The 26,846-nt window shown below is 43.8% G+C and overlaps 1 protein-coding gene across 1 annotated transcript; it reads left to right on the top strand.

Annotated features, from left to right (window-relative positions):
* The first annotated feature begins 393 nt into the window (after positions 1 to 393).
* On the top strand, positions 394 to 8,756 carry SMIM23 (small integral membrane protein 23). The gene is made up of 4 exons (XM_044240946.1): positions 394 to 483; positions 7,974 to 8,025; positions 8,222 to 8,289; positions 8,544 to 8,756. Exons 1-4 carry the CDS (start codon positions 394 to 396, stop codon positions 8,754 to 8,756), a joined length of 423 nt encoding a protein of 140 aa, XP_044096881.1.
* The last annotated feature ends 18,090 nt before the right edge of the window (positions 8,757 to 26,846 follow it).

Genomic DNA, 26,846 nt, shown 5'->3' with positions numbered 1-26,846 from the left:
CTGGGATCAGGACCTGAGCTGAAGGCAGACGCTTAAGGACTGAGCCACCCAGGCACCCTGCTTTGTATTTTATAACTTGCATTTTGCTAAATATTTGAAGCTATAGAAGTACAAAAGAGCAGAAAAATCATCATCCTGAGATATAATATTTTGATGCACTTTTTTTCAGGTCTTTGTTTTTTTTTTTTTAACATTTATATGAGACAAACAAGAGAAAAAACTGGGAGGGACTGGGATAAAAATCAGAGTGATGACAAGGTGGGGGCCTTGCTGTCTCCCACCTTCTATGACATCAGAACTCAGTGTTTGAGGTATGCCCCGGAAGGAGGAATGTACCCATCTGCCTGCCAGGTGGGGGTACCTTGTTCCACCCAGACTGCCTGATCTGAGGCCATGGTGATCCAACAGGTGGGCAGCAGGAGGCAAGTGGCAGCTGAGCTGTTTGAAAGGAGAAGGGGTAGTCGCTGTGAGGACAAGAAACAGGTGAGGCCAGACTCGATGTATGCTGCTGTCCTCCCATCAGGGCTCCCTCGGCCACGGCTGACAGACTGTGAGGTCCTCAAAGTCACAAGAGGCCTTCAGTCCGACTCTGCCTGGAGCCCGAGCTGGTGGGACACAACGTGAATGCTTCGGGGCTTCTTCCCCAAGGCCATTGCTGACTGACTCTCTTATTTCATTCCAGCAATCCCAGTAGAATGCATGCTGGGGCCGGGCTGGGGGCTGGGTGAGGGGGACCTGGATTGTTTGTTAAGTTTCCTACTACGGCCCTAGTGCCTATGATGCTTGGTGCTTGGTGCTTGGTGTATAATAGTGGCTGAATGAATGAATGAACAAATAAACTGAAATAAATAGGATAGAGCTGAATTGTAGAGCCCCTGGAGTATCTGTTCTTAGGGCTCAGATTCAAACCGCATGCAGAATTTTGTCAGAATGGGAAATGTCATCACTTACAATGCACAGCCCAGTGCTTCCATCCCCTCTCTCTTTCACGACTTACAACATACCCAGGAGGCGCTATTAACAACCTAGTTCACAGATGGATAAACCAAAGCTCAGAAAAACAAAAAGGTCACATAGCCGGGACCTACCAGGATTTGAAATCAGGTGCCTCTGATTCCAGAACACCTAACAAGCTTACTCTGCACTCCACTGCCTCCCAGGTGCAGAAGGGAGGGAGGCATGTAAAGAAGGCTGGGAAGGTCACCTAGATCTTGCACACCGTGGAAAGAGATAGGACTTTATTCTGAGATTAGTAAGGGGCTATTGAGGGGTTTTAAGCAGAGCGATGGATGACCGATCTCTATACATTTCCAAAAGATTTGTTCACTTGTTCATTTGATATACATGCCCCAATTTCTCCTTTGTGCTGGACCTCACAGCAAGATGGGGGCCTTGCGGGGTTTCCATCATGCTGCACCTTTTCCTAAAAAAGGAGTTCCATAAATACCAAACCCCAGGAAGGCTCTTTTGAGAAAAATCCCCAAAAAAGTTCTGTGGTTCAAGAAATGCCGATACTCTTGTACACACACACACACACACACACACACACATATACACCGCTTGGAGATTTACATTGCTCATTCACATAATGAAGGCTCTGAGAAGTTCTGCAGCAAGGGTTTCACCTCACTTTGTTAACCACAGCATTTCCCAGATGAATCGAATACAGTGTCCCTGCTTTTCTTTTTGAAAGACCTTTCAGCATATTTCAAAATCCATTTTACAGATGAAGCAACTGAGGCTCAGAGAAAAGAAAATGATTTGGCTCAGGCCCCAGGACAGCACAAGGAGAAGAACTAAAAACCTAATCCTGTCCCTATTTCCCCCTTTGGCACCCCCCCACACAGTATAAAACACAAGCCCAGCAGCAAGTTTGCTAGGGAAGACATTATCCTGTAAAGGACACGGAAGAGGGGTTGTTAAAGAAATAGCATTCACCATGGAACACTTAACTGCTGTTATAAAGAACAAAACAGTTCTGTGAGTCTTATGTGAAAAGATTCCCAGAGAATATTGTTAAGAAAAAAAAAAATGTGCCCTAAACTTACGTGTACAATACAAGGATCTTTACACCAGGTATACACACCTTGGCAGTCACTGTCCCCCATCACCCATGTCAAGCTTTGGAACATTCCCAGTGCCCCAGGAGCCTCCTTCAGGCTCCTCCCATCTCTTCTCTCCCACATAACCTTGATTCCTGAGCATAGTCATCATAGATGAATTTTGTACTTTCTTGAATTTCACGTGAACGGAATCAGCGTGTGCCTTTATGCCCAGCTTCGTTCGCTCATCCGTGTATCTGTAAGACTCCGCCAGACTGCTGCTTTGTAATGTATTTTTATTTTTAAAGTTAATGATATAATATATAGTATTATAGCTGCTAGTATCCATACAGAAAACCATCTGGGGGAGAAGCAAATTAGGCAAATCTTGTATCTTCTTTGTGGGGCTAGCAGCTCTAAATCCTGCTTCACAAACTTAGGTAAGTAAGAAATGTATTATTTCAAGTCAAATTAAATTGGACTCAAACGGCATCTAGTGAGATGAGGAAAATTCAGCGTCAGTCAATACTGTGTGTGCCTTAATTCTTTGTCCACTTTCGCTCACCCCTGACGCTGTCACTCTCCCTACTCACACTGTCTGTTGAAAATAGGCTTCTCTGAATTTGTTGTGCTAAGACCTGCCCAGACACACCACCAAGAGTGGGGGCCAGGCCCCTCCCAGACTCAGCCTGTCCTTCTCCCTTCTCCTACCTCTCTAAGACACTCCTTTGTCCTCTCTTAATCCTGGAACATCCACCCAAATCTCCTAAAGGACCTTGGACTGACCCAGGCACCAGTGAGCGACATTGTCTCCAGGCAACTCCGTCCCTCCATCCTGCCTCAAAACGCTGCGATGGGACTTCACAGGAACTGGGGCCAGGCTAGCCGTCCTATTGGAGCAACCACAAAACTGAGGGCCACCAGGCAGCACAAGAGTGCCATCCTGGAGGAGAGGAAGACTCATGCTAGCCTCCACTCTTTCCCAGTGGCTGCTGCACTGAGAGGTAGAGGCCACGCAGGGCACTGCAGTCCTGCTAGGCTGCAGAGTGGAGGGGGCTGCTAAGGCACTGGACTCTGTAGGACGAGGTGCTGGAGAGAGCCGCGCACCCAAGGGGCTCCCCAGGACTCCTTCCCAGAGGGCTGGGATGTGTACGCAAAGGGCTGGATTAGCCACTCTCCCCAGAGTGGCGGCTCTGCAGTTGAGAGCAGAGCAGAGATCCTGGAAATCCAGCAGCACTGGAGGCGGCTGGAATGGCCGCTCAGCCAGAACAGAGGAACTCCTTAACACTCGGGCATCTGTGTGAGAGCACACATACACAGACATGTGCACACACCTATGCACACACATATACAGACATGTATGTGTATATATGCATGCACACACACATATATATACATTTGGGGGAAAAAAGAAACCTTTAGAAGCAATGGCCAGGAGTGCCTGGGTGGCTCAGGTGGTTAAGCGTCCGTCTTTGGCTCAGTTCACGATCCCAGGAGCCTGGGATTGAGCCCCTCATCAGGCTCCCTGCTCAGCGGCGAGTCTGCTTCTCCTGCTCCCACAGCTCATGTTCTCCCTCTGTCAAAAAAAAAATTAAAAAAAAAAATCTAAATAAAAAAGAGCAACTGCAGCATTGGCCAAAGTTTCCAAATTAAGAAGGAAATAAAGGAGAATTAGACTCAATGATAGAAAGAAGAAACAATAAAGATAAAATCAGAATTAATGAAATAGAAAATGAAAATAAATAAAATTTATAAACCTTTTCTTTGAAAAGATTCATTGATAAATTTTCAATGGAAATTAAATGAATTTGATGAAATTGAACGAATTGAATGAATTCAATGGAAAAATTGGTAAATTTTTCAGTCTAACTTTTTTTAAAAAGAGAACATAGATTACCAATATCGAGGATAAAAAGGAACGATCACAATACCTCCCATAGACATTAAAAGAATATGAAGATAATATAAGGAATGACTGGATGCCAGTGCCCTTACTAACTTAGGTGAAATGATGAAACTTCTTGGACAACACAATTTACACAAGTGACTCAAGAAGAAATAGAAAGTCCAAATGACTACAAGCCCAAAAGATTTCACCCGTAAATTCTATCAATCATGTGACAGAGAAAGGAAGAATACCAATCTCACACAAATTCCTTCATAAAAGAGAGGCAGAGGAAATGCATCCTGACTCAATTTTCAAAGGGCAACATAACCTTGACTCTAAAACTCCAGAAACATACAGAAAAATATCTAGTGTCTCCATGAATGTATCTGAAAAGAACAATCTCCACGAACAGTAGCAAATGAGCCCAGCCATACAGAAAAAGGCAAATGCATCATGAACAAAGCCTCCCGAAGGAGCCCGGGTTGGTCAGGTATTCAAGTCAATCCATGCAACTGAGTGCAGGCTCAGCCGAAAAAGGGCAGCGCTCAGCCTCTCATTGGAGACAGGAAGCCCATTTCACTATTTCAGGGCTCATTCTTGGTAAAATTCTTGGAACGGTAGGAACAGAAGGTAGTGTCTTCAAGCTGAGAAAGGACAACAAGGACGAAGCTACAGTGAGCTCGACTCCATGCTGAGCACTCACACCCCGTGCCCCCAAGACACAGCGCAAGATGAGAACGTTCGCTTTCGCCACTTACTGGTATTTTACTAGCGATTCTAGTCAATATACTAGGGAGATTCTAGTCAATATACTAGGGAAAAGAAATAAAGAATAGAACGGTTGAAGTAAGACTTCTTCCCAGACAGCACAATTTTTTATATACAACATCCTAAACTCTATCAGATAAAAAAGGAAGAATTAGGTCATAAGACAAAATCAATTGTGTTTCTATAGTCCAGCAACAAAAAACTAGAAAATGAAAATTCAGAAACGATACTATTCATAATAGCATCAAAACCCATAAAATACTTCAGAAAGATGAGCATGGCCTCTACACTTGAAAATGATAAAACATTGCTAAAAATAACCAAAGACCATGAGAGACTATAGACTCTAAAAAACAATCTGAGGGTTTTGAAGGGGCAGGGTTTGGGAGGTTGGGGGAGCCAGGTGGTGGGTATTATGGAGGGCACATATGGCATGGAGTACTGGGTGTGATGCATAAACAATAAATTCTGTTATGCTGAAAAGAAATTAATAAAAAAAAAGAAATAAAATAAAATAAAATAGCCAAAGACAATGTAATGGAGAGATCGATCATGATCACGGATTACAAGGTACTATATTTTAGAGACATCCTCTCTCACCAAATTGAACCACAGTTTAAATGTAATACTAATCAAAATCCCAACAGGTTTGGCTTTTTGTGGTTTTGGGGGTTTTTTTTGTAGCAACTGAAAAGATTGATATATACATATATATGTGGAGATGCAAAGGATCTAGGATAGTCAGAACAAATTTGAACAAATTTGTTAGGAACAAAGCTAAAAAAAATAAACTCACACTATCTGATTTCAAGTGTTACCATGAAGCTATATGGCCATCTAGCTAGTGTGGCATTGGCATATGATAGAGAAAGGAATGGGACAGCAGAGTGCCAGTGGAGCTATTACAGATCTAATTGTGACCTCCAAAATTCACATGTGGAAGCCCCAACCCTCAATGTGACTGTATTTGGAAATAATTAAGGTTAAATGAGGTCATAAAGGGTGGGGCTCTACTCCAATAGCACTGATGTCCTTATAAAAAGAGATACACCAGGGATGCACAGAGAAAAGGCCATGTGAGGACACAGAGAAAAGTCAGCCATCCAGAAGCTAAGGAGAGAGGTTTCACCAGAAACCAACCCTGCCTCACACCTTGATCTTGGACTTCTGGTTTCCATAACTGTGAGAGAATTAACACTTGGTTTAAGCTACCCAATCTGTGGTATTCTGTTACAGCAGCTTCAGAAAACTAATACAGATTTAGCAATGACATAAAGAGTGATATATACAGATAACTGAAACAGAATAGAACCCAGAAGCAGACCCATGTAAATATGGTGGACATATTTTTGACAGAGAGCAATGCAATTCAATGAAAAATTAGGCTTTTTAAACAAATAATTCTAGAACTAGACATTCATATGAGGAAAAGAATCTTGACCCCCTCTTTCATGCCATATACAAACATTAATTCAAAATGGACCATCTACCTAAGTGGAAAATTAAAACAATAAAATGTCAGGAAGAAAACAGAGGAGAAAAATCTTCACAACCCTGAGTTAGACAAAAGTTTTTAGATTGCACTCAAAAGGCATAACCATAAAGGGAATATATTTGATGAGCTGAACTCCATAAAAATTAAAATCTTTTCACTTCCAAACACCCTGGTAGGAAAATAAAGAGGCAAGCCACAGACCTAGAGAAAACAGTCACAGTGCAAACATCTGACAAAGAATGTATATCCAAAATATACAAAGAACTACTAAAACCTAATAAGGAGACAAATTGCCCAATAAAAAAATGAACAGTTTTTCATGGACATGCCCACAAAGAAAGATATATGAATTATGATCACTCAGCACATGGAAAGATGCTTAACATCTGCTATGGACTGAATGCTTAAAATGCCTAAATACATATGTTGAAATCCTAACTCCCAAAGTGATGGTATTGGGAGTTGGGGGTCTTCAGGAGATGATTCATGAGAATGGAACCCTCATGAGTTGGAGTAGTGCCCTGATAAAAAAAATTTTTTTTAATTAAATTAAATTATTTTAAGAAAAGAGCCCAAAGATCTCTCTCTGCTCTCCACCACGTAAAGACACAATGGAAATGGATGGAACCCAGAAGAGAGCCCTCTCCTGAACCTGACCATGCTGGCCTGCTGTGTCTGAACTTCAGCCCCTGAACTGTAAGAAATAAATTTCTGTTGTTTATAAGCCATTGGGTCTGTGGTACTTTGTTAGAGCAACATAAACAGACTAAGACAACATGATTAACCACTGGGGAAGTGCATGGAAAAACTAGATCGCGGTACCGCTACACAACCAACAGAACGCCTAGAATGAAGAAGATTGCCAGCAGGGACGTGGAGCCACCAGCATTCTCGGGTGGCTGCTAGAAATGTAATTTGGTTAAATCCCCTGAAAACCAGTTTGGTGGCTCCTTATCCAATTAAACTTACACTTGCCATATGACCCAGGACTTGCATTTCTGGGGGCTAACCCAAGCAGAATGAGAACGTATGTCCTCCCAAACTGTTGTATCTGGGTGTTCATAGCCGTTTTATTCATGATCATCTGAAACTAGAAACAGCCAAAAGTCCATCAATACATACAGAGATAAATTGTGCCATATTCCTACACTATATGAGTCATCAATAACACTGAATATACAAATATGGAGACATCTCAGAAGCATTATGTTGAGCGAAGGTAGCTAACCACAAAAGACTATGAAGTCCCATTTAGGAAGTTATAGACCAGGCAAAACTACCCCATAGTGAGAATAGTGGATCTTTCTGGTGGGTGAGGTAAGGAGGGAACGGACAGTAAAAGGGCGTAAGGGAACTTTCTGGGATGCTGGAAATGTCCTTTCTTTTGACTGGGATGGTAGCCCACAGGTGTAGACCTGTCAAAACTCATCAAACTGTACATTTAAAATGTGTGCGTTTTATTGTCTGTGAATTATACCACAATAAATTTGATTCCATTTAAAGATCATTTAGAGCAAAAATGTGAAAGCGAGGCGGGGAATGAGAACGGAAGTGGGGCTTCTCAGCAGGGAGAAGGGAGGGGAAACACCAGCGGAATGTCACTGGGCTGCTTGTTACCTGCTTCTGCAAGGTTTGGGGGTTTTGTAGTAAGCATGCATAATGTAGATAACTGGGAAAAAAGTTAAGCTCTAAAAATGATCTTACAGCACTGGCTCTGTGAGGGTAGTAGGGATGCCTCCCTGCCCATGAGTCACCTCTTTCCTCCTCTTCTTGCCACCAGACACTGTTGGCGTTGCTGATCTTGGTGCTGTACATGGGCACAGGAATATCAGGTGAGCGTCTGGAAGCTGAGAAAGGAGGAGCTGAATCCACCCGGAGTCAGGAGGGTTATCCTGGAGATGGCTGCCCACCAACGGGGCCTCCAAAGCTTACCTTCTCCCCTCTTCACCCACTGGGATGACCAACCATGTTGATCTCAACGACTGCTCATTTGCCCTTGTTAAGAGGTGATGTTTATGCCTGTTTCAGGAAGAAGTTGGGAGATATCAGAAAGGATCAGAGAATGTAACTATCCCCAGAATCCTGTGGCTTCCCAGGTAACATATTCAAAAAAGGTGCTGAGGGGATGTCAAGTTTGGCTGAGGAAATCTGGGAAGGCTTCCTAGAGGTGTCATGGGCGAGCTGGATCTTGAAGGATGTGTAGGAGTTGGCCAGGCGGAGAAGGTGGGGAGGGGCACTCCAGAGAGAAGGAATAGCGGATGCAAAGGCCCAGAAAACTTTTTGAAACCAGCGGCAAGGGGGGGTCCTAAGTGAAAAAGCTCAAGATGCGACTTTGCTGTCTGCCTTTCAGGGACTTGAATACCAGACCAATGAATCCACAGAAGAGCCAATAAAGGTCATCAGGACCTGGCTGAAGGAAAATTTGCACGTTTTCTTGGAGAAGCTAGAGAAAGAGGTGCGAGAGCTGGAGCAGCTGGTCCGGGACCTGGAGGAGTGGTTAGATGCTCTTCTGGGAGAAGGGCACCTGGAGGATCCCTGCACCAACTTCAAAAATCACCTGTGAGGGCTCCCGGGCTGGAACCCAGGGAAGACATCAAGGGGAAGCAAGAGGTGGGTGAGGGGAGGGTTGCGAAGGGCTCCTCTAAAAAGAGCTGAGCTGTGACACTTGAATGTCATAACAGGCAAGAAAATAAAATAGTTGGGTCACTAAGAATGTTGCTGACACCACTGCTGGGTCGTGAACCCTGTCAGGAGGACCCCAGGGCTCTGTCGAGATATCCTCCTGCGCACCAGAACTCTGGCTCACTGGGACCCAGCCAGCCTCAGAGTCAGGACCCTCACCCACTAACCTGAGATATAGTGCGAATTCCTTAACCTCTCAGGCACAAAACTGCCTCATTAGCAAAAAATCAGTGAGGGCAGTTTGCCTCGCAGCATTCCAGTAAGGAGCAGACAGGATTATGCAGAGTGTGTCTAGTGTACTGTAGGTGCCTGCTACACAGATCTTCCTTCCTTCCTTTCCTTTTCTTCCCTCCCTGGAACTTAGCAAGGGGACGCTGGTTCTGGAGGGTATAGACGTTAAGCAGCAACTCAACTCTCAGACATAGTTGCTAGCAGCATAAATTGCCAAAACCTCTGTGGAGGGCAGCGGGTGATAGCCACCGAATTCACAAATGCATTTACCATTCCACCCGGCAATCTGCTTCAGGGATTTAGCTCATATGAAAACATATATATGTTTTGTCATGTATATAACATGTATATAAACTAATAGATAAAATATAAATATAAAATATTTAATATTGATAAATAGAATTATATAATATTTATATAAAATATAAAAAATATATTTACATAATATATTAACATTATATCTAATTCATCATATATATGAAATATATACTTATATCACATATATACACATGCATGTGAAATTACATGTATGTAATGTTACTCTCCTAGCTTCATATATAATAGCAAAACACAGGACGAGGAGGGCCCAGGTTCAGTTAGTAGAGGTGCACCCAAAAAGTGGATACCCTGTAGCTAGGAAGAAAATGAGGACGCTTTCCTAATAGAGAAGAGTCCACAGGAAAGGCTGTTAAACGAGAGAAATCCAGGCCTAAGAAGAGCACAGGGACAAGAACCTGTATTTTGTTGTTGACGGATGATGATGTGTTACTGAATGTGCAAGAAAACTCTAGAAGGATACAAAATGGGGGAAGGAGAATTGGGGGAGTTGAGAATGGGCAAATGTATGACCAGGATGAAAGGGAAACTTTTCACTCTTTTATTTTCAGACTATATGATTGTTTTGCCTATTCAAATCTTTCTAAAAGAAAATTACCTATCATTTTTGCTTGCAGGAATACAGTGTATACATGCAAAATAAGAATATCGCTGTGATGAAATTATGAGTGACTTAGTTTTTTTAAACAGTGCCAAGAGAAAACCCTCTCTTTGGATTAATTTATTTTGATTAAATGATGATAATTCTTATCTAGGATTTCCCCTTTTCCCCTTGACTTCCAGGAAGTTCAGCGCTTAGTTGACCATGGTGGAAATTACATCAGCCTTACTTTTTTTGGCCTATTCGTCCTTTTCTAGGATTTTTTGTTTTCTGTTTTAATGGAGTTATTGTATACATGCCGATCATTAGAACCACCTCAAATCTTTGGAGAGTCATGAGGGGTCCGATTCAAATCATCTCATAGAAAATCTGACTGGCGGGGGAGTGACACAGAAATTCTGCTTGCTGGAAGGAATTATTCAGTTGCCATTTGAGAAGGAAAGAGTCTTTGCAAGTTAAGGTCACAGTTTTGCCACTTTGAATATGTGTCGCGGGGTGGGGACCAGAATCTGTTTTTCTGGACTGCAGTTTTCTAGCAAGCATTCTGCAGGAAGATCTGATAAGGATATTTCTTTGCATTTATTTTTACTATTACTATAAAGGCTGTAGTAACATACCCAAAATCATGTATATGTGCTCTGCTGGTACTTAGACTCTTCCTGGGCAGAATTTTGACAGGTTTAGCCTATACACGCTTCAGCCTCTAACCCCCATCTAAGTTGCAACTATATTGTACCTGTAATATTTACCTGTGTGTATTTATGTTTACATATTCAATTATATATATTTATATGTTTTCTTTTATATTTATGATATAGTTGTAAATATTTTTTTATAAAACATACATGTATATGAAATTTGGGGATGTGTGATTAAAAGAAAATGGAGCCTAGATCCTTGAGGATTGAAACCACCCCTGTGGTTATTAGCAGAGCCTCTGAGCAGAGGAGTCCCACCCTGAAAGCTCTCAGGCATCACCCCCACACACCTGCACACTGGGCCTGATAGAAACAGCCCATGCTGGCGTGCGGCTGCAGCCCACTGATGGTGGTCACTTTTGGGATGTTGCATGTGGGCCCGGAAGAACAGCAAGCCACCAAGGGCAGCTCATGCAATGAGGGTTTGTTGTGGCGCAAGACAGGAGCCAGAATTTCATGGAAATCAAGAGGATATCATAACCTGGAATCCTGGAGACTGGAACAGGAAGGTAGTTAAGAACCCAAGGTGTCCACCAAGGTGCTCCAGGAGCTCCCTGACGAGAATCAGGGAGATTACCTCTAGCTTTCCACATTTGCCTTGACTTGGCTACTCCCTGGGTCTCTGCTTCTCTTTGTGTGTCTGCCCCATCTCTTCCTGCTTCCAGTGGCTTCCTTGACCACACCCCGCATCAAGCCCTTCTTCAGCTCAGCACTTCTGCTTGTGATTCCTCCTAACCCTGATTTGCTCCTGGTCCCACAAGGCCTCTCCCTGTCTCATGACCTTCCAAACTTCCAATGACCATATAATTCTGTCTGCATTTCCCAGATCAAGCTCCAGGGGAGTGGTTGGGATGTGATTAACTCATCTTATTGGCTGGAGCCTCCTGTCCCGAGCCAGATCGTGCCACACAGCCTTTAGACTGGATGACCTTGGGGGGACCACCTCCCCTCAACCCCGGGCTCCAATCAGCTGTGACAGGACGGAGAGGGGAGGATCAAGTATTCCAAAATGGAGTTGCCTCATATGAGAAACAACCTGGGACCCTCGCTGATGGGCAGCTCTGGACCGTGTATAACGACCTCACACTTCCCAAGGTCATCAGAAATGTGGCAGAGAGAGCAGTGGCCACCCTTGTACTGTGGAGCCCCAAGAATCAGTGTCAGGGAAGCAGAATGGTGTGAGACAAATATTCAAAGACAGAATATAATTGCTGAGAATGAGGTAGGGTGGGCTTGACCACCAGAGTCACCAGAGTCAACCAGAGTCAACACAGGTGAGTGGGTCAGCCTAATCTGGGAATATGTCATTCCTTCCCCAGTTACTGCCTATGAAAAAGACAAATGACACACTTAAAAAGATTATGGGGGCACCCGGGTGGCTCAGTGGGTTAAAGCCTCTGCCTTCGGCTCGGGTCATGATCCCAGGGTCCTGGGATGCATCCCCGCATCGGGCTCTCTGCTCCACAGGGAGCATGCTTCCTCCTCTCTCTCTATGCCTGCCTCTCTGCCAACTTGTGATCTCTGTGTGTCAAACAAATAAATAAAATCTTAAAAAAAAAAAAGAAAAAGAATATTATGGGGGTGTCTGGGTGGCTCAAGCAGTTAAATGTCCCACTCTTGATTTTGGCTCAGGTTATGAATAATCTCAGGGTCTTGGGACTTGGGATCAGGCTTCATACTCAGGGTGGGGTCTGCTCCAGATTCTCTCTCTCCTCTTCCCTCTGTCCCTCCTGCTGCATGCTCTCTCTCTCTCTCTCTCCCTCTCTCAGATAAATAAATAGAGTGTGACTACCTTTAATGACTTTAATGACATTTGAATGAGTTAGACAAAATGTGGTAGATCTATTAAAGGGTCTACTTTCATATTATAGAGTGGACTTCCCTTTGGGAGAGAAAATGTCTTTTACTTGAGAAGACAACTATTTCCAGCTCCTTCCAATTCAATCAAGAATAACAATGCCAGTAGAGCAGGATCTTCCTGCCCTCCATCCCAGTCCCCAACCCAACCTCTTCTAACAACAACCAGTTCCACCTGATTCTGGTCTTGCGAGGCCAGGCTTCTCAGCCACCAAAGACTACTTTAAATAGAAAAGAGAGTGGGGGCGCCTGGGTGGCTCAGTGGGTTAAGCCGCTGTCTTCGGCTCAGATCATCATCTCAGAGTCCTGGGATCAAGTCCCGCATGGGGGGGGGGGTCCTCCGCTCAGCAGGGAGCCTGCTTCCTCCTGCCTCTCTGCCTACTTGTGATTTCTCTCTGTCAAATAAATAAATAAAATCTTTTAAAAAAAAGAAAAGAGAGTGGTGCCTGGCTAACTAAGTTGTTTAAGCATCTGCCTTCAGCTCAGGTCATGATCCCCGGGGTCCCAAGATCGGGCCCCGCATCAGGCTCCCTGCTCGGCTAGGAGTCTTCTTCTCCCTCTCCCTCTGCCCTACCCCTTGCCCCAGCTCATACTCGCTCTCTCTCTCTTTCTCTCTCAGATAAATAAATTTTAAAAATAGAAAAGAGAAATTGAATTTAAAAATCAGGAGTCGGGGCACCTGGGTGGCTCAGTGGGTTAAGCCTCTGCCTTTGGCTCGGGTCATGATCTCAGGGTCCTGGGATCGAGTCCCGCATTTAGGCTCTCTGCTCGGCTCCCTGCCGGCTCCGGCTCTCTGCTCGGCAGGCAGCCTGCTTCCTCCTCTCTCTCTCTCTCTCTCTCTCTCTCTGCCTGCCTCTCTGCCTACTTGTGATCTCTCTGTCAAATAAATAAATAAAATATTTGGGGAAAAAATCAGGAGTCAAAATTTTAAAAAAAGAAAGAAAGACTGGGCTATGCATATGCCAGCCACTGGTGAATGAGAAGTTTACAGGCTAATGGGATAAACAAGCAGAAAAGTCAAGACGAGGCAATTTCGGAGAATGATAAATGTATGAGTAGAAACGAGGAAACCACTTAGCAAGCCACTGTGGTTTTCCAGGTGGAAGCAGAGGCTTGGAGTGGGGAAGAGGTGCAGAGAAGCAGAATTCAGTCTCAAAGCATTATCTGCAGGACCTGCTGATGGAGAAGAATAAGGAAGAAGGGTCCAGAAGGCTGTCTCCCCGGCCCCAGGACACTGTGTCTCTTCAGTGCAGGGCAACCTGAGCCATGATTTCAGGTCCTGACCCAAGATGCTGTCGAGGACTCCGTGGAAGAGACAGGCGTGGTCTCGTTAAGGGAAGAGTGGCCAGGTGGAAAAATATCCTGACCACTCAATTATCTCCATTTCTTCCTTTGTTTCAGGCACCTGGAGCATGAGATCAGCACCACAAACAATTAAAATTTTTAATTAATTTTAATTGATGGCTTTCTCTCCATCTCTCTTTTACTTAATAGATCTATCTGGCAGTCTTCCTGATGCTCCCTCAGGCTCTTCTCTTTTGCTAACACTGATTCATTCTATGTTTTTCTTTGTTTTATTGCTTTGGATTAGCTTCTTTTCCGTGCCTCCAACTCATATGATGGGGAAAACACCCACAGTCATCCAGATAATTCATGCTATAAAGATAATAATCTGATAATCTAGACAAAAGCTGGATAAGATAAAGTCCACCTCTGTGTTAGCTGTATGTATTTCCTAAGAATATAAGGATTATTAGGGGAAAATACTAAAATTGTGGCAACAAACATTTAGAGAATGTGTTCCTATTTTAGGGACTTGGTCGAGTGCTATTGCCAGTTCCAGCTTAAGGACAGGGACACTGAGGCATAGAGAGATCATATTACTGATCAAATCATATCATCAGTAAATTAGGGGCTATCTGGCATCGAAGCCCTCACACCAGCTCAAGGAGCCTCCCAGTCTCGCTTGCACGAAGCCTAGCCAAGATAATGTCTTCTCTTATTTTATTAAGTAATCATACGCCAGTTAAATTTACAAGGCAATAAATCCTCATCACAATCTACTACGTGTTGGGTACATATAGAGAGAAGTAGAAGTTACATTCCCTGCCCACATACAGTTTGTCCTTCTACCATGAAACCAAGAAACAAAGACAAGAAAAATGAAGTATCTGCATTCTTGCAGAAGCTGTTGGGTCAAGGGCCAAAGGCACCTAATTGCCAAATGAGCTATCTACTTATTGGCCTAAGATTTCAGAGAAGTGATAGGGAGCTTGAGTTGGCACAAGCATGAAAATCTGTTAGTCCTGCTATAGAAAAATGTAGAAACTCAAATTAGGCTGTAGCCAAGGTGAAATCGTGGGGGAACCAGTACAGAGATGAACCATGGGTTGGGGCAGAGAGAGGCCTTCCCACTAGAATCACATCTCAGGTATGGGTGCTATTGTGGCCCGGCCTAACCCCAAGAGTCAGATCCCAGGTCTCAGGTGAGATTTGGGGCCAGGCTTCCCACAGGTCTTTGTGAGAATCAGGTGTATTTATTTATTTATTTATTTATTAACAACGGATACCCTTGAGAAGTAAGGATTTGGGCTTCACTGAAATTACTCCCAGACCAGGAAAATCCATTTCTAGTCTCCATGTCATATTTTTGATGATGTCAAGTAAAAATGTGGATTTGATTTGTTCCTTAATTCACAAATTTGTTCCAAAAAATTGTGAAATGCACTAAATCCAATTTGGTTCAAATCTGGCTGTCAGAAGGATAATTGAGGGTGGTGAGGGATGGAGCCAAAGAAGACGCCTTTCTGGGGCATCCCAATCCCTTCTGTTGTGACATTTCCAAGAGGACATGCACATCCCTGCTGGAGGGCAAAGAAAGAAGACAAGAACTTTATTCAGACACTGTGGCTGGCGTTCTCAGCGCGGCGGCTGAGCCCTCAGCAGAAGGACCTGACTCACCTGGGTACTTTGGCGAAATCACTCCACCACTCAGAGCCTTGGGTCCCCCTCTGTCGTAGGGGGTTACCACTGTCCCCTCTGAGTGGTTGATGGAACATTAAAAGGATGTAACCGTAAATCACAGTGCTAGAAAGCCAGTAGATGAGGTGCTTACAAAAGGTAGCATTAACAGAAACATCCAGGTAAGTCTAGACTCAGGCCCAGTTAGATCCAGAGGTCACTGGCCCTTGTCTCACTCGCCATCTGTCAGCTCCGCTTGCCTCTGGGCTGGCCCCATTCTCAGGCAGGCTGTCCCCACCATGGTGGCAAGATGGCTTCAGGAGCTCAGACTCTATATCTTCTCTGTCTTCCAAGGGAAGGAGAGCCCTCTTCCCTGAGAGCTACGGTCCAACCTGCCAGGAAACCTGGTGGTTCTCAGATTGGATCAAACACCCGTTCCAAAGCTAAATCTGGTGGCCGCCATGACACAAGGCTCACATCGGCCGGACCTGTTTTACACACGCCTCCCTCTAGCCAGGGATAATCCTAAGCACAGACTGAGTGGGGAGAGTGGTGGCTCCCCAGGGGAAATCAGGGTGCTATTACCAGAATGTGGGAGACTGGTACTAAGAAAAAAACTGAAGCACTTTCTTAAAGTAGGAGTAACAATTCTCTACATTTCCATCATACTCTCATTGGGTAGAAGTGCTTCCTCAGCTAACTTGTTTCATTTGGACCGTAGCTCATCTACACAAGACAGGCGACTCTTTCCAACACCAGGTACCTGGGTGAACTACAGCAGAATTTACGTCTCCTGCCCATGAGTGCAGGGAAGGTGCATGTCAGGGGAGGTGGCATAAAGGAACCAAAGGGACAGGGGTTTGGGATCAAACAGACCTGGTCTAAGCCCTGCCCCTCCTCCACTCCCACCTCTGCCGTGTGACCTCAGACAGGTCCCTCCATCCTTCTGAGCCCCAGTCCGCTGCCCATAAAATGGGGTATGTTTATATATCTCCAGGGCCCACAGAGAGAAAAAAGTCTTAACAGCTAACTTTTATTTAGTGTTTACTATGCTCCCGGCACGATTGTAACCACTTTATGAGTATTCCCCACTTTATTTAATCATCACAACAGATCTATGTGTACCATCAGTGTCTTTATTGCATCTGAAAGGAACTTAGGACAGCGGGTGCACACATGTCCCAGGGTCGCCCAGTAAGTGGTGGAGCCAGGATGCAGACTGAGACAAGCCAACTCCGGGGCCACGTGCAAAAGAACCACCCTATGCTCCTTCCGGATTCAATGAGGTAATGCGCATGCTGCGCTCTGCAAACGGTAACACATTATATATATGTCACTCGCTGTTACTTCTCTCCTCCCGTCTTGGTCATTAAAGTCACGAGGGACCTCATGAATCTACCATTCAGATACGTTCTCTCAGGGCTGGACTCAGCCCCTTTGCTGCACTTCCTCTCAGCCTGCCTTTGGCCCTGAGGCTACACCTACAGAACCATCTGATTCTGTTCCCTCTGGAGTCCAGGCAGAGTCATTCCTTGTACGCAGGCGTTCACTTACTCCACAGCTCTATATGACTGAAAGGAGAAGCTGGGGTCCAACCGCACAGCAGGACAATTCTGGAGAACTGAACCAACGTGGCGCCCACTCCCAGTGCGGTGGAGACAGAGAAAATGGCACCCGGTGAGGCTACTTGACTCAGCATCGGGGGTAACTTGGGCATAATATTAGAAACCCAGCTGCCAGGGTAAGGGGTGAGCTCCACGGGACAGGCATCATGCAAAGGGAGCAGCTAGCAGTCAGAGCAGAGCACGTTTAGCTACTGTCACAAAGGGAAATCCACTCTTCACTCCCCTGGCATAGAGCTTAGCATCAATTCTGTATAACTTACCTGTTCCTCTCTGTAAGACACTCTTCCCTGTTCTTGGTTTCTGCTTTATTTCTCACATCAAAGCACATACTCTGTAGCAAACGTATATATTTATAAATACAGCAAATGTATATATTTCTTTTTTTTAAGATTTTATTTATTTATTTGACAGACATATCACAAGTAGGCAGAGAGGCAGACAGAGAGAGAGGGAAGCAGGTTCCCTGGTGAGCAGAGAGTCCGATGCAGGGCTCGGTCCCAGGACCCTGGGATCATGACCTGAGCTGAAGGCAGAGGCTTTAACCCACTGAGCGACCCAGGCACCCCAGAAAATGTATATATTTCTAAAATAGCAGGCATATAGAGACAGAAAGCTGATTCGTGATTGTCAGGGACTGTGGGAGGAGGGGTCAGGAATGACTGCTTATTGGGTCCAAGGTTGCCATTTGGGGTGATGGAAAAAGTTCCAGTGTTAGGGAGTGGTGATGGTTGTACAGCATCAGAAATGTACTTAATGCCACTGAATCGTATACTTCAAGATGGTGAAAATGGTAAATTTCATGTTATGTGTATTTGCCACAATAAAAAGGATTACAGGAGAGCATAATCTCACTACCCAGAGTTAGCCAAAGCAATGTTTTGGGTATTTCTCTCCACCTTTTTTAATGCATATTTTAAAATAATTAAGGTCATAATGCAAAATATAATTTATATCATCTTCTTTCAGTCCAACAATATGTAATAAGCATTTTCCCATATCCTGCATAACATTATTGGTCACTTAGGGGGTTCTTTTCTTCAAACAACTGTTCACTATTATTAACAAATGCATCAAGAAAATAAAGAGCAGTCCATAGGCTAGGACAAATTATTCACAATACACATATCTAACAAAAAACTCATATCCAGAACATATAAAGAACTCCTACAAATCAATAAGAAAAATGCAGACCACCCAATGTTTTTAAAGTGTGTCACAGGTTTGAAAGGACACTTCACAAAGATGTATGAACGGCTAATAAGCATGAGGAAAGTGTTCAACATCACTGTTCATCAGGGATAAGCATATTAAAACCACAGTGAGGCTCTAGGGCAATACCACATATAGGGGAGAAAAGCAAGCCCTGAATATCTCATACATTGTTGGTAGGGTGCAGAATTATGCAAGCCAGTTTGGAAGCCAGTTTATTATAAATATAGACCTACAGAATGTCCTAGTGTTTGTATTCTGAGTACTTACCTAAAAGAGTGAAAACAAAGGAAGACACAAAAAAACAGAAGTTCCTAAAAACTATGACTGTAAGTAACTCAAATGTCCATAAATAAATTGTGATTATAGTCACACAGTAGGTTACTACTCATAAATAAAAGAAAGAACTGGGATGCCTGGGTGGCGCAGTTGGTTGGACGACTGCCTCCGGCTCAGGGCGTGATCCTGGAGTCCCGGGATCGAGTCCCACATCAGGCTCTCAGCTCCATGGGGAGTCTGCTTCGCTCTCTGACCTTCTCCTCGCTCATGCTCTCTCACTGTCTCTCTCTCTCAAATAAATAAATAAAATCTTTAAAAAAAAAAAAATAAAAGAAAGAACTACTTATACTTACAACAGCCCGATGAGTCTCAAAAGCATTACCTTCCATGAAATAAGAAGACACAGGCATAGCTATTATCTGATTCCTTAAAAACCTAATTTATAGTGATAGAAATCAGATCAGCATCTCAAGAAGGTATATAAGGAAAGTTTTTGGAGGGATGGAGAAAATATCTTAATTTGGGGTGGGTTACATGGGTGTTTACATTTGTGAAGTTCATCATATGGTACACTTTAAATCTTTTTTATTGTATATAAGTTATGTTAAAATCATATTAATTAGAGAAAATAAAATTAAACACCAACTCTTTGACCCAACAATTTCACTACTGGATATTAACCCAAAAAAAAAAAAAGCATATATTCACAAGAAGTCTTGTATAAAATATTCACTGCAATTTTATTCTTAAGAGCCAGAAACTAGAAATGGACTAAATATTCCAATTAAAACAGAATGATTATTAATCTGGATTTCCAAAAATACACATTGTTTATAAAATAAATAAATCTACTGACTCAGAAAAGTTAAAAGTAAAAGGACAGGTAAACATATCCATAAAAACATTAAAAAATGAGTAAATATTTTTTAAAAGGAGGTATAGATCTACTAATACCAGATGAAATAGACATTAACACCAGAAGTATTAGTAGACATTTAAAGAGTAACTATTCAGAATTATAGAGGGATCCAGCTTAACAGAAATATATAACAATCCTAAACTCAAATGAGTTGAGTAATGGAGCCTCAAACATTATAAGAACTAAAAGGAAAAATAACTAATTCCATAATCACAGTGGAATGTTCTGAAACATGTCTGTCAGTAACTGATAATACAGACATAAAAATTAATAAGGATATATAAAGATTTAAAGGGCATGACTAACAAAGTTGAGATAGACCCAAATATATACAGTTACCTGATTTATGGCAAAGGTACTACTACAGTGTAGTGGGGAAAATATTGTCTTGTTGATAGATGGTATTAGATCAATTGCATAAACTTATGGAAACTTAACGGCAGTTCACTTTCACCTCATATCATACTTAAAATTCTATATCAGGTGAATCATAAGCCCAAATGTAAAAAGTAAAATAGTAAAGTACATAGGGGGCGCCTGGGTGGCTCAGTGAGTTAAAGCCTCTGCCTTTAGCTCAGGTCATGGTCACAAGGTCCTGGAATCGAGTCCCGCATCGGGCTCTCTGCTCAGTGGGGAGCCTGCTTCCTCCTCCTCTCTCTCTCTCTCACTCTCTCTCTGCCTGCCTCTCTGCAAACTTGTGATCTCTGTCAACTAAATAAATAAAATCTTTAAAAAAAATTTAAAAAATAAAGTTCCTAGAATAAAACATAGGGTGTATATTTATGATCATGAATCGACACAAGTTTCTTAAACAAACACAAAAAAAACAATAAAAACAGGAAAAATTACTATATTAGACTATTTCAAAATTAAGAATTGCTATTGATGGAAAGATACCATTAAGAGGGTAAAAATGCAAACAGAATGCAAGAAGACATTTGCAATACAAGGAAGCTATACATTGATTATATAAAGAACTCCTACAAATAAAAAGAAAAAGTAAGAAACCCTTCAAAGTGAGAAAAACCTTGAACAATTACTTCACCAAAGGACAATACCCAAGGGGTCAATTTGTTATTCATAAATGCCTAATTAAAACCACAATGAGATATCATCCTCTATAGTCAGAATGTCTACATTTTTTAAACCCAAACCAAGTATTCCTAGGATATAGATCTATTCTCGCTCTCCTATATTTCTATGGAAGTATAAGTTAGTATAACTGCTTTCAAGAACTGTTTGTAGTAATTACTAAAGCTAAACACACACATGTTTTATAATCAAGAATTCTACTACAAATGTATACTCTTAGAAATGGATGCATGTGGGGGCGCGTGGGTGGCTCAGTGGGTTAAGCCTCTGCCTTCGGCTCAGGTCATGATCCCGGTGTCCTGAGATCGAGCCCCATATCGGGCTCTCTGCTTGGCAGGGAGCCTGCTTCCTCCTCTCTCTCTGCCTGCCTTTCTGCCTACTTGTGATCTCTGTCTATCAAATAAATAAATAAAATCTTTAAAAAAAAAAAAAAGAAATGGATGCGTGTGTGCATGTTGTTTTGAAAGTCATGCCAAAAATATCATACAGCATTATTTTTAACACTTAGAAACTAGAAACCTCTCAACAGTCTGTCAGCAGTAGAACGGATAAATAAATTCAACAATGGAATACTATTCGGCAGTGAAAAAGAGCAAACAAACTTATGTGAGACCATGGATAAGCCTCAAAGGTATAAGGTGACTGGAAGAAGAAAAGAAAGAGTATAACTGTGTATGATCCCATTCATATGGAATTCAGAAGCGGGCAAAATTAACCTACAAGTGATAGAAGTCAGGATATTGGTTACTTTTGGAGAATGATAACCAAAAGATGGTACAAAAGAGATTCTTGAGGTGCTGGTAATATTCTGTCTCATGATCTGAATGGTGGGTACCAAAGCATATTCTCTTTTAAAAATTCATCAAGCCCTCCACTTAAGACTCATGAATGAAATTATATCATGTTATCCTTTCATTTAAAGGCTTGGCAAAATATGGCATATGCTATTATTGAAGTTCATGATACATATTGCCAAATTACTTTTGGGTTAACACTGTACCAGTTCCCAACAGCACTGTGTAAGAGTTGTGTCCCAACCAAAGCCTCCCAAATATTGAGCATTACAATCTTCAAAGTCATTCTTCAGCTTCCTTATAAGTTGATCATATCCAACAAGCCAGCAAATGGTTATCAAATCTCAAACTACCATGAATTCAGATAAAACTATTTTCCTTTCTCTCCCTTCCCTCTTTCCCCCTATGAAGGCAGTGGGAAAGGAGAGGCAGGGATGACTTTGAGAGAGACATAATAGAAAGTAACAATAAGACTTACCATGGAACGTGCCAGAATGCACTCGAATCCCTTCCTGAAACAGCCGTTAAAGAAATGGGGCAGGGGCTTGCTGAAGACATATGGCCTAGAGTAAAGAACACTGAGACAGGAGTCAGGAGGCCTTGGTTCTTAGTCCAGCCCCACCACTACAAGGTGACCCTGGGCAAGTCCCTTCCCTTCTTTGGGTATCTGTTTCCTAACTTGTAAAATGAAGGTTTGGATTAGCCGGTCTCCAAAGCCTTTTTCAGTTTGAATTGGCCATGATACATAGGACTCCACGGACCCATATAACAACACCATTTTAAATGCTCTGTGAGGCACCTGTGGGTACATTTATGTTTGAGTTGAACATTTAAGTCACCAGAATTTTCCTCAGGAGAGAAAATATTGTTGGAGAGTGTGAGCCCCCAAGGGCACCTGAGTATTCGAGAAAGGGGCTCTTCTGTAGGAGGAACCAAGATAACGTTGCTTATTTCTCCAGAGAGGGAAGAAGAAAGAGGAAGGAAAGAAAAAGCCCAGACAGACACGCAAGATGGCGAAGGCGGTGTGCTCCATAAAGCGATCTCAACAATGGTCAGTAACATCGCTAAATCCGTGCATGCTTGATCGTCTAGGAGCAGATTTTCTTGGTAAAACATGAGAAGGCGCAAGGTCCCTGCACACACTGACGTGGCCCAGTCTCAAGGCAGCCTACCTAAACAAACACAGGGGCCAGGAGGGAGAAGGCTGTGTGAAAACACCCTCCGTAGGGACTGGCACATCCGGGAACGTGCACTCAGCTTTCACATCAAGGGTAGGGAATTGGGGTGGGAGTTTCACTGAAGCCCGTCTCTGGGGCACGGGGGAGCCCTGAGTGGCAAACACATCACATGTTCTATCCCGATGATAGCCATCTGCTGCTCTCAACCTGCAAAAGTAACTGAGGGCTCTTCTCATTTGCCCTGTCTCCTCTCTAGCTGGAATCCCCACCCTGGGGCCGAGCCTGCCGCAGCCCTGACCCCCTGACCCCCACCGACCTCCCGGGTGAGAGCAGCCTCCCCTGGGCAGGGCGAGTGCCCATGGCTGGCCATGGGTGCTCTCGAGGGATGGCCCTCTCCACCCATCACACCGGCTTTGTACCCTGGAAAACATTTCCCCCTCCCTTGATTGAACCCGAGGTTGAATTCATAATTTTACAATTTTCAAAACTACCTAACTCCAAGGGGGGAAGAAAGAGCTTTCAGTCACCCCTATTCGGTAGCCAAGAATTAGCAAGGGAAACACTGCTTCCCACTTTCTAATTGATGCCTCTGCCAAGGGCCCAGGTATGCCGGCTCCTGAACACATGTCTTTGGGGAATTAGTCTCGGGAAACATATCCTCCAAGGCCATGTGCGCTTCCTGTAGCCAGCAGGACTCCAGGGGCCCCCTCAACACTAATTTTCTTAAAACAAAACCATTTCTTTTTTTGAAATGAAAAATGACTTGTAAAACCCCTCCCCGGTCCCTTTTTTTTTCTCCTCCCAGAGAAACACATTAAAGTAAACAAACTTGAGATGTAGAATGAAAACAGGGGTTCCCATAGCACCTGCAGGGTTTTAGCGGCTCATATTACAAAGCCCTGTCTGAAGTGGCCGAGAACTGTTTCCATTACAAATAGCCAGTTCTCTTGAAAGTAAGGCAAAAGCCAAATTAGTCAGATTACATCAGGATATATTTTCCCGTAGCATAAGTTCTTTGGAAACACCTGCCTGACATATTTCAGACTTGGGCCCAGGCGAGCCGGCCCTTGGTGGTTTCAAGGGCTCGTCAAAGTCTCAACAAAAATGGGTGTTTGGGTTTTACTCTGGAAAACTGAGTAAGAGGCCTATGGAATTTGGGTTGCTGCAGACTTACTGGTACCTTTGAGCCGGCAAGGTTTAACCAGCTGTTGTCCCTGCAGCACCGAAGGGTGTCGAGATGGCCTGGAATTTGGGCGTCTCGGGTCCAAACCTCTTTCGGATGGCGGCAAGAAGGACGATGTGGTCACGCCGCAGTTATGTGATCAGAAAGCCTTGAAGGGACTGGATGGAGAAGGAGCATGACCTCACTCTGTGGGAAATGCTAAAATTAGGGAAGAGTGCCCAGCCCACAGCCGGGTAGGAATGGAGAAGGCAGAGGCCGGCAGGCGAGGGGTCAAAGCTTGGGATACCAAGCCCCCCCTTATCCTTCCCTATAACCCTAATTAACATTCCACTATTGACAACCATCCCCCACTTCAGTCTTTCTTATTTATTTGGTTACTGCCCAGTAACCATGGATAATTTACTTTTTCAAACAGTTTGCATTGTTTAAAAGTACCTGGTCAAGTAGATTAAATAAATCATGGCAAATCCGCAATATGGAATACCGCGTACCCATCCAAATGAATCAGGGAAAATGACAGGGACTGTCGTGGAAAACCTCTAAGATAGAGTAAGTGAAAAAAAAAAAAAATCAGGTTGCAGAACAGTATGGATAAGATGATCCCATTTGTTCAAAAGGGGGTGAGGGGAGCAAAGGTGTACACACAGATACACACAAATGCCCAGAAACGTGTAGAAAGTGGACCAGGAGAAAGGACGGTAAACTATTCATTATGGCCATCCAGCAGAGGAATTGGGAAGAAAGAGAGAAAGAGAGGTAAGGACAGACTTTCATGTTCTCTTTGGAACACTCTTGAAACGTTTACAACGAGAATAAAGCCATGTATTACTTGTGTAAAGAAAAACGCCCACAAAAAAATCAGATAAAGAGTGTGTGTTGGCGGGTGGTACCTCAGCACGCCAGATGAGTTCCTAAATCCTGAAAGCGGAAGAATCCACAACTCCGAGTGTGTGACGGCCATTGGCTTGGGGAACTGCTGAGCTCTGAGTCTGAGGATTTCCTGGCACCCCACTGGGATGAAGTTCGGGCCAGGGAGGCACACCAGCAAGCACACACTTCTGGAAGACGTTCATGAGCAGTGACCTCGGTAAAGAGTAAAAGCTTTAGACTCAGGCCACCCTGGACTGACAACCTCACAAGCAAGAGGACTTAGGACACCTTCCTTGACCTCTCTGGGCCTCATTTTCTCAGCCACAAAATGGGGGAGTGAGAATGGAAAGCACTTAATAAGGTGCTTGGAAAAGTGGTTCGAGTAAAGGCATTCAGCACAGTGCCTGGTGTGTGAGGAACACTCTCAAATGTGAGTTACTATGAAAGAGGCCATAGAATGAGAGACGTCTTTTTACACTTACATGTCCTAACCAAGTACCTGGATGAGCAAGTTCCTCCTAAAACAAGAATATGGGCTAAATCCACGTTGACCGGCAGAGCCGGGCCACCCCAAACGTCCAGAGAGTGAAGGAGCGAGACTGGACTCTCACACGCCCCTCAGAGAGCTCTTTATTCTATAGGGAGAGAGCCCAGATGCGTGGATACAAGACTCTAGTGTGCCTCAGGTGAGATGCTACAAACGGGTCAGCCAGAGGAAAGTGCTGGAGCAGAGCTGCAAAGGCAAGGAAAGCAGGTCACCTGGAACCAAGGAGCTCGAGACCTTGAAGTTGGCTGGAGGAGTGTGGGGAGGGCTGGGGGAGGGGGGTGTTCAGGCCAGCTGCGGCACCTTGCTGGGGTCCACCAGCTGTATGAAAGACCAGGGCTGAACTCAAAAGCCAGAGTTGCTTAAAGCCAGGAAATTATTGACCTAGAGAGCAACTGTAGACGATCGTCAAATGTAACACGTGCCGGGTCCAGCCTGCCTTTTCTCCCAACCAGCAGGAATCTTAACTGTGCAAACTCTGAAATCAGCCCCTGGACTCCTTTGTCTCATACATCACAGCCCAGATCGTCAGCACAATTCCCCGCGGTAGGGTTTTTATGACTGGTGATGATGTAAGGAGGCAGAGAAAACACAGCTGGTCTTGCGTGCAGTTTACAGAGAGGGCGCTGGGAGAATGTGAGCCTGTCCCTGAACACCAGCCCTTACAGCTGCTCTGCTCCCCTCCAAAGGCTGAGGGTCCCCGCCACCTCTCATGGAAGGAAACACATGGCTCAGACCAATGAGACATTTCTTTAATTTGAAAAAAAAAAAAGAAAAAAAATCCTGATGTAGACATTTTTAAAACCCTGAGATGTTTGGGGTTCTTCCCTGCTGCCTTCAACAGTGACTTCCCATTCTTGCCAGCTTGGGCTGTTAAACCCCCGCTCTCAGATGCATCCCTTTCTCTGCATCCCCAGCCCCACTGCCTGGGTTGGGCCTCACTATCTCTCCCTAAGAGTCTACAACCTGCTTCTAACCCCTCTTCCTGTCTTCCGATCTTGGCCCAAGTCCTGTCTCCACCCACTAGCCAGAGGGACTTTCTCAAACACAAATCATATGTGTCTCTCTCCCGTTTAAAAAACAAACAAACAAACAAAAAGCCCTTCCATGGGTCCCTGTTTCTTCCCAAATAAAGTGCAAACTCTTTTACATAGAGCATTTTGCATAGAATGGTCCGTTCCTGTTATGCAAAATAGCCTTGTCTAAGAAGTCCCTTGCAAACACTGAATTAGTGAATACAGAGCTGTTCCTCATCCTTGGGGAAATGCAGTGTTAGAATCCTGTGAGCCTCTGGCTACAACATTTTTGCCCATCGATAATATGTAACCCTATTATATGTGTGTTTCTATTTAATTTTTATATACACATTAATATACATTGGTGATTCTTTCACATGGGACTCAACCGCCGACAGGAATACAATTCATGCCTCATGAGACTTACTTAATACATGTGTTTTCTCCAGAAGGCCACATCATATCCTACATGGGCTCAGGAACACTAGACAACACTTCAGCACTACGCTTGGGGGCCATTTTAAATGGTGAAATCATCATAAAAAAGCACCAAAAAATGGGGGAAAACATGGCATAAA

The sequence above is a fragment of the Neovison vison genome, chromosome 1 (assembly GCF_020171115.1).
Source record: "Neovison vison isolate M4711 chromosome 1, ASM_NN_V1, whole genome shotgun sequence".
In the NCBI taxonomy this organism is placed as follows: Eukaryota; Metazoa; Chordata; class Mammalia; order Carnivora; family Mustelidae; genus Neogale; species Neogale vison.
This window is presented reverse-complemented; position numbering and strand designations above follow the sequence as displayed.

What these genes read in the sequence shown, in the direction of transcription:
- SMIM23 (XM_044240946.1), top strand. Translation starts at nt 394, where the DNA reads ATGGTGATCCAACAGGTGGGCAGCAGGAGGCAAGTGGCAGCTGAGCTG. An exon ending in GCTGTGAGGACAAGAAACAG is followed by an intron (nt 484 to 7,973) that starts GTGAGGCCAGAC and finishes TCTTGCCACCAG; the next exon opens with ACACTGTTGGCGTTGCTGAT. An exon ending in AGAATCCTGTGGCTTCCCAG is followed by an intron (nt 8,290 to 8,543) that starts GTAACATATTCA and finishes TCTGCCTTTCAG; the next exon opens with GGACTTGAATACCAGACCAA.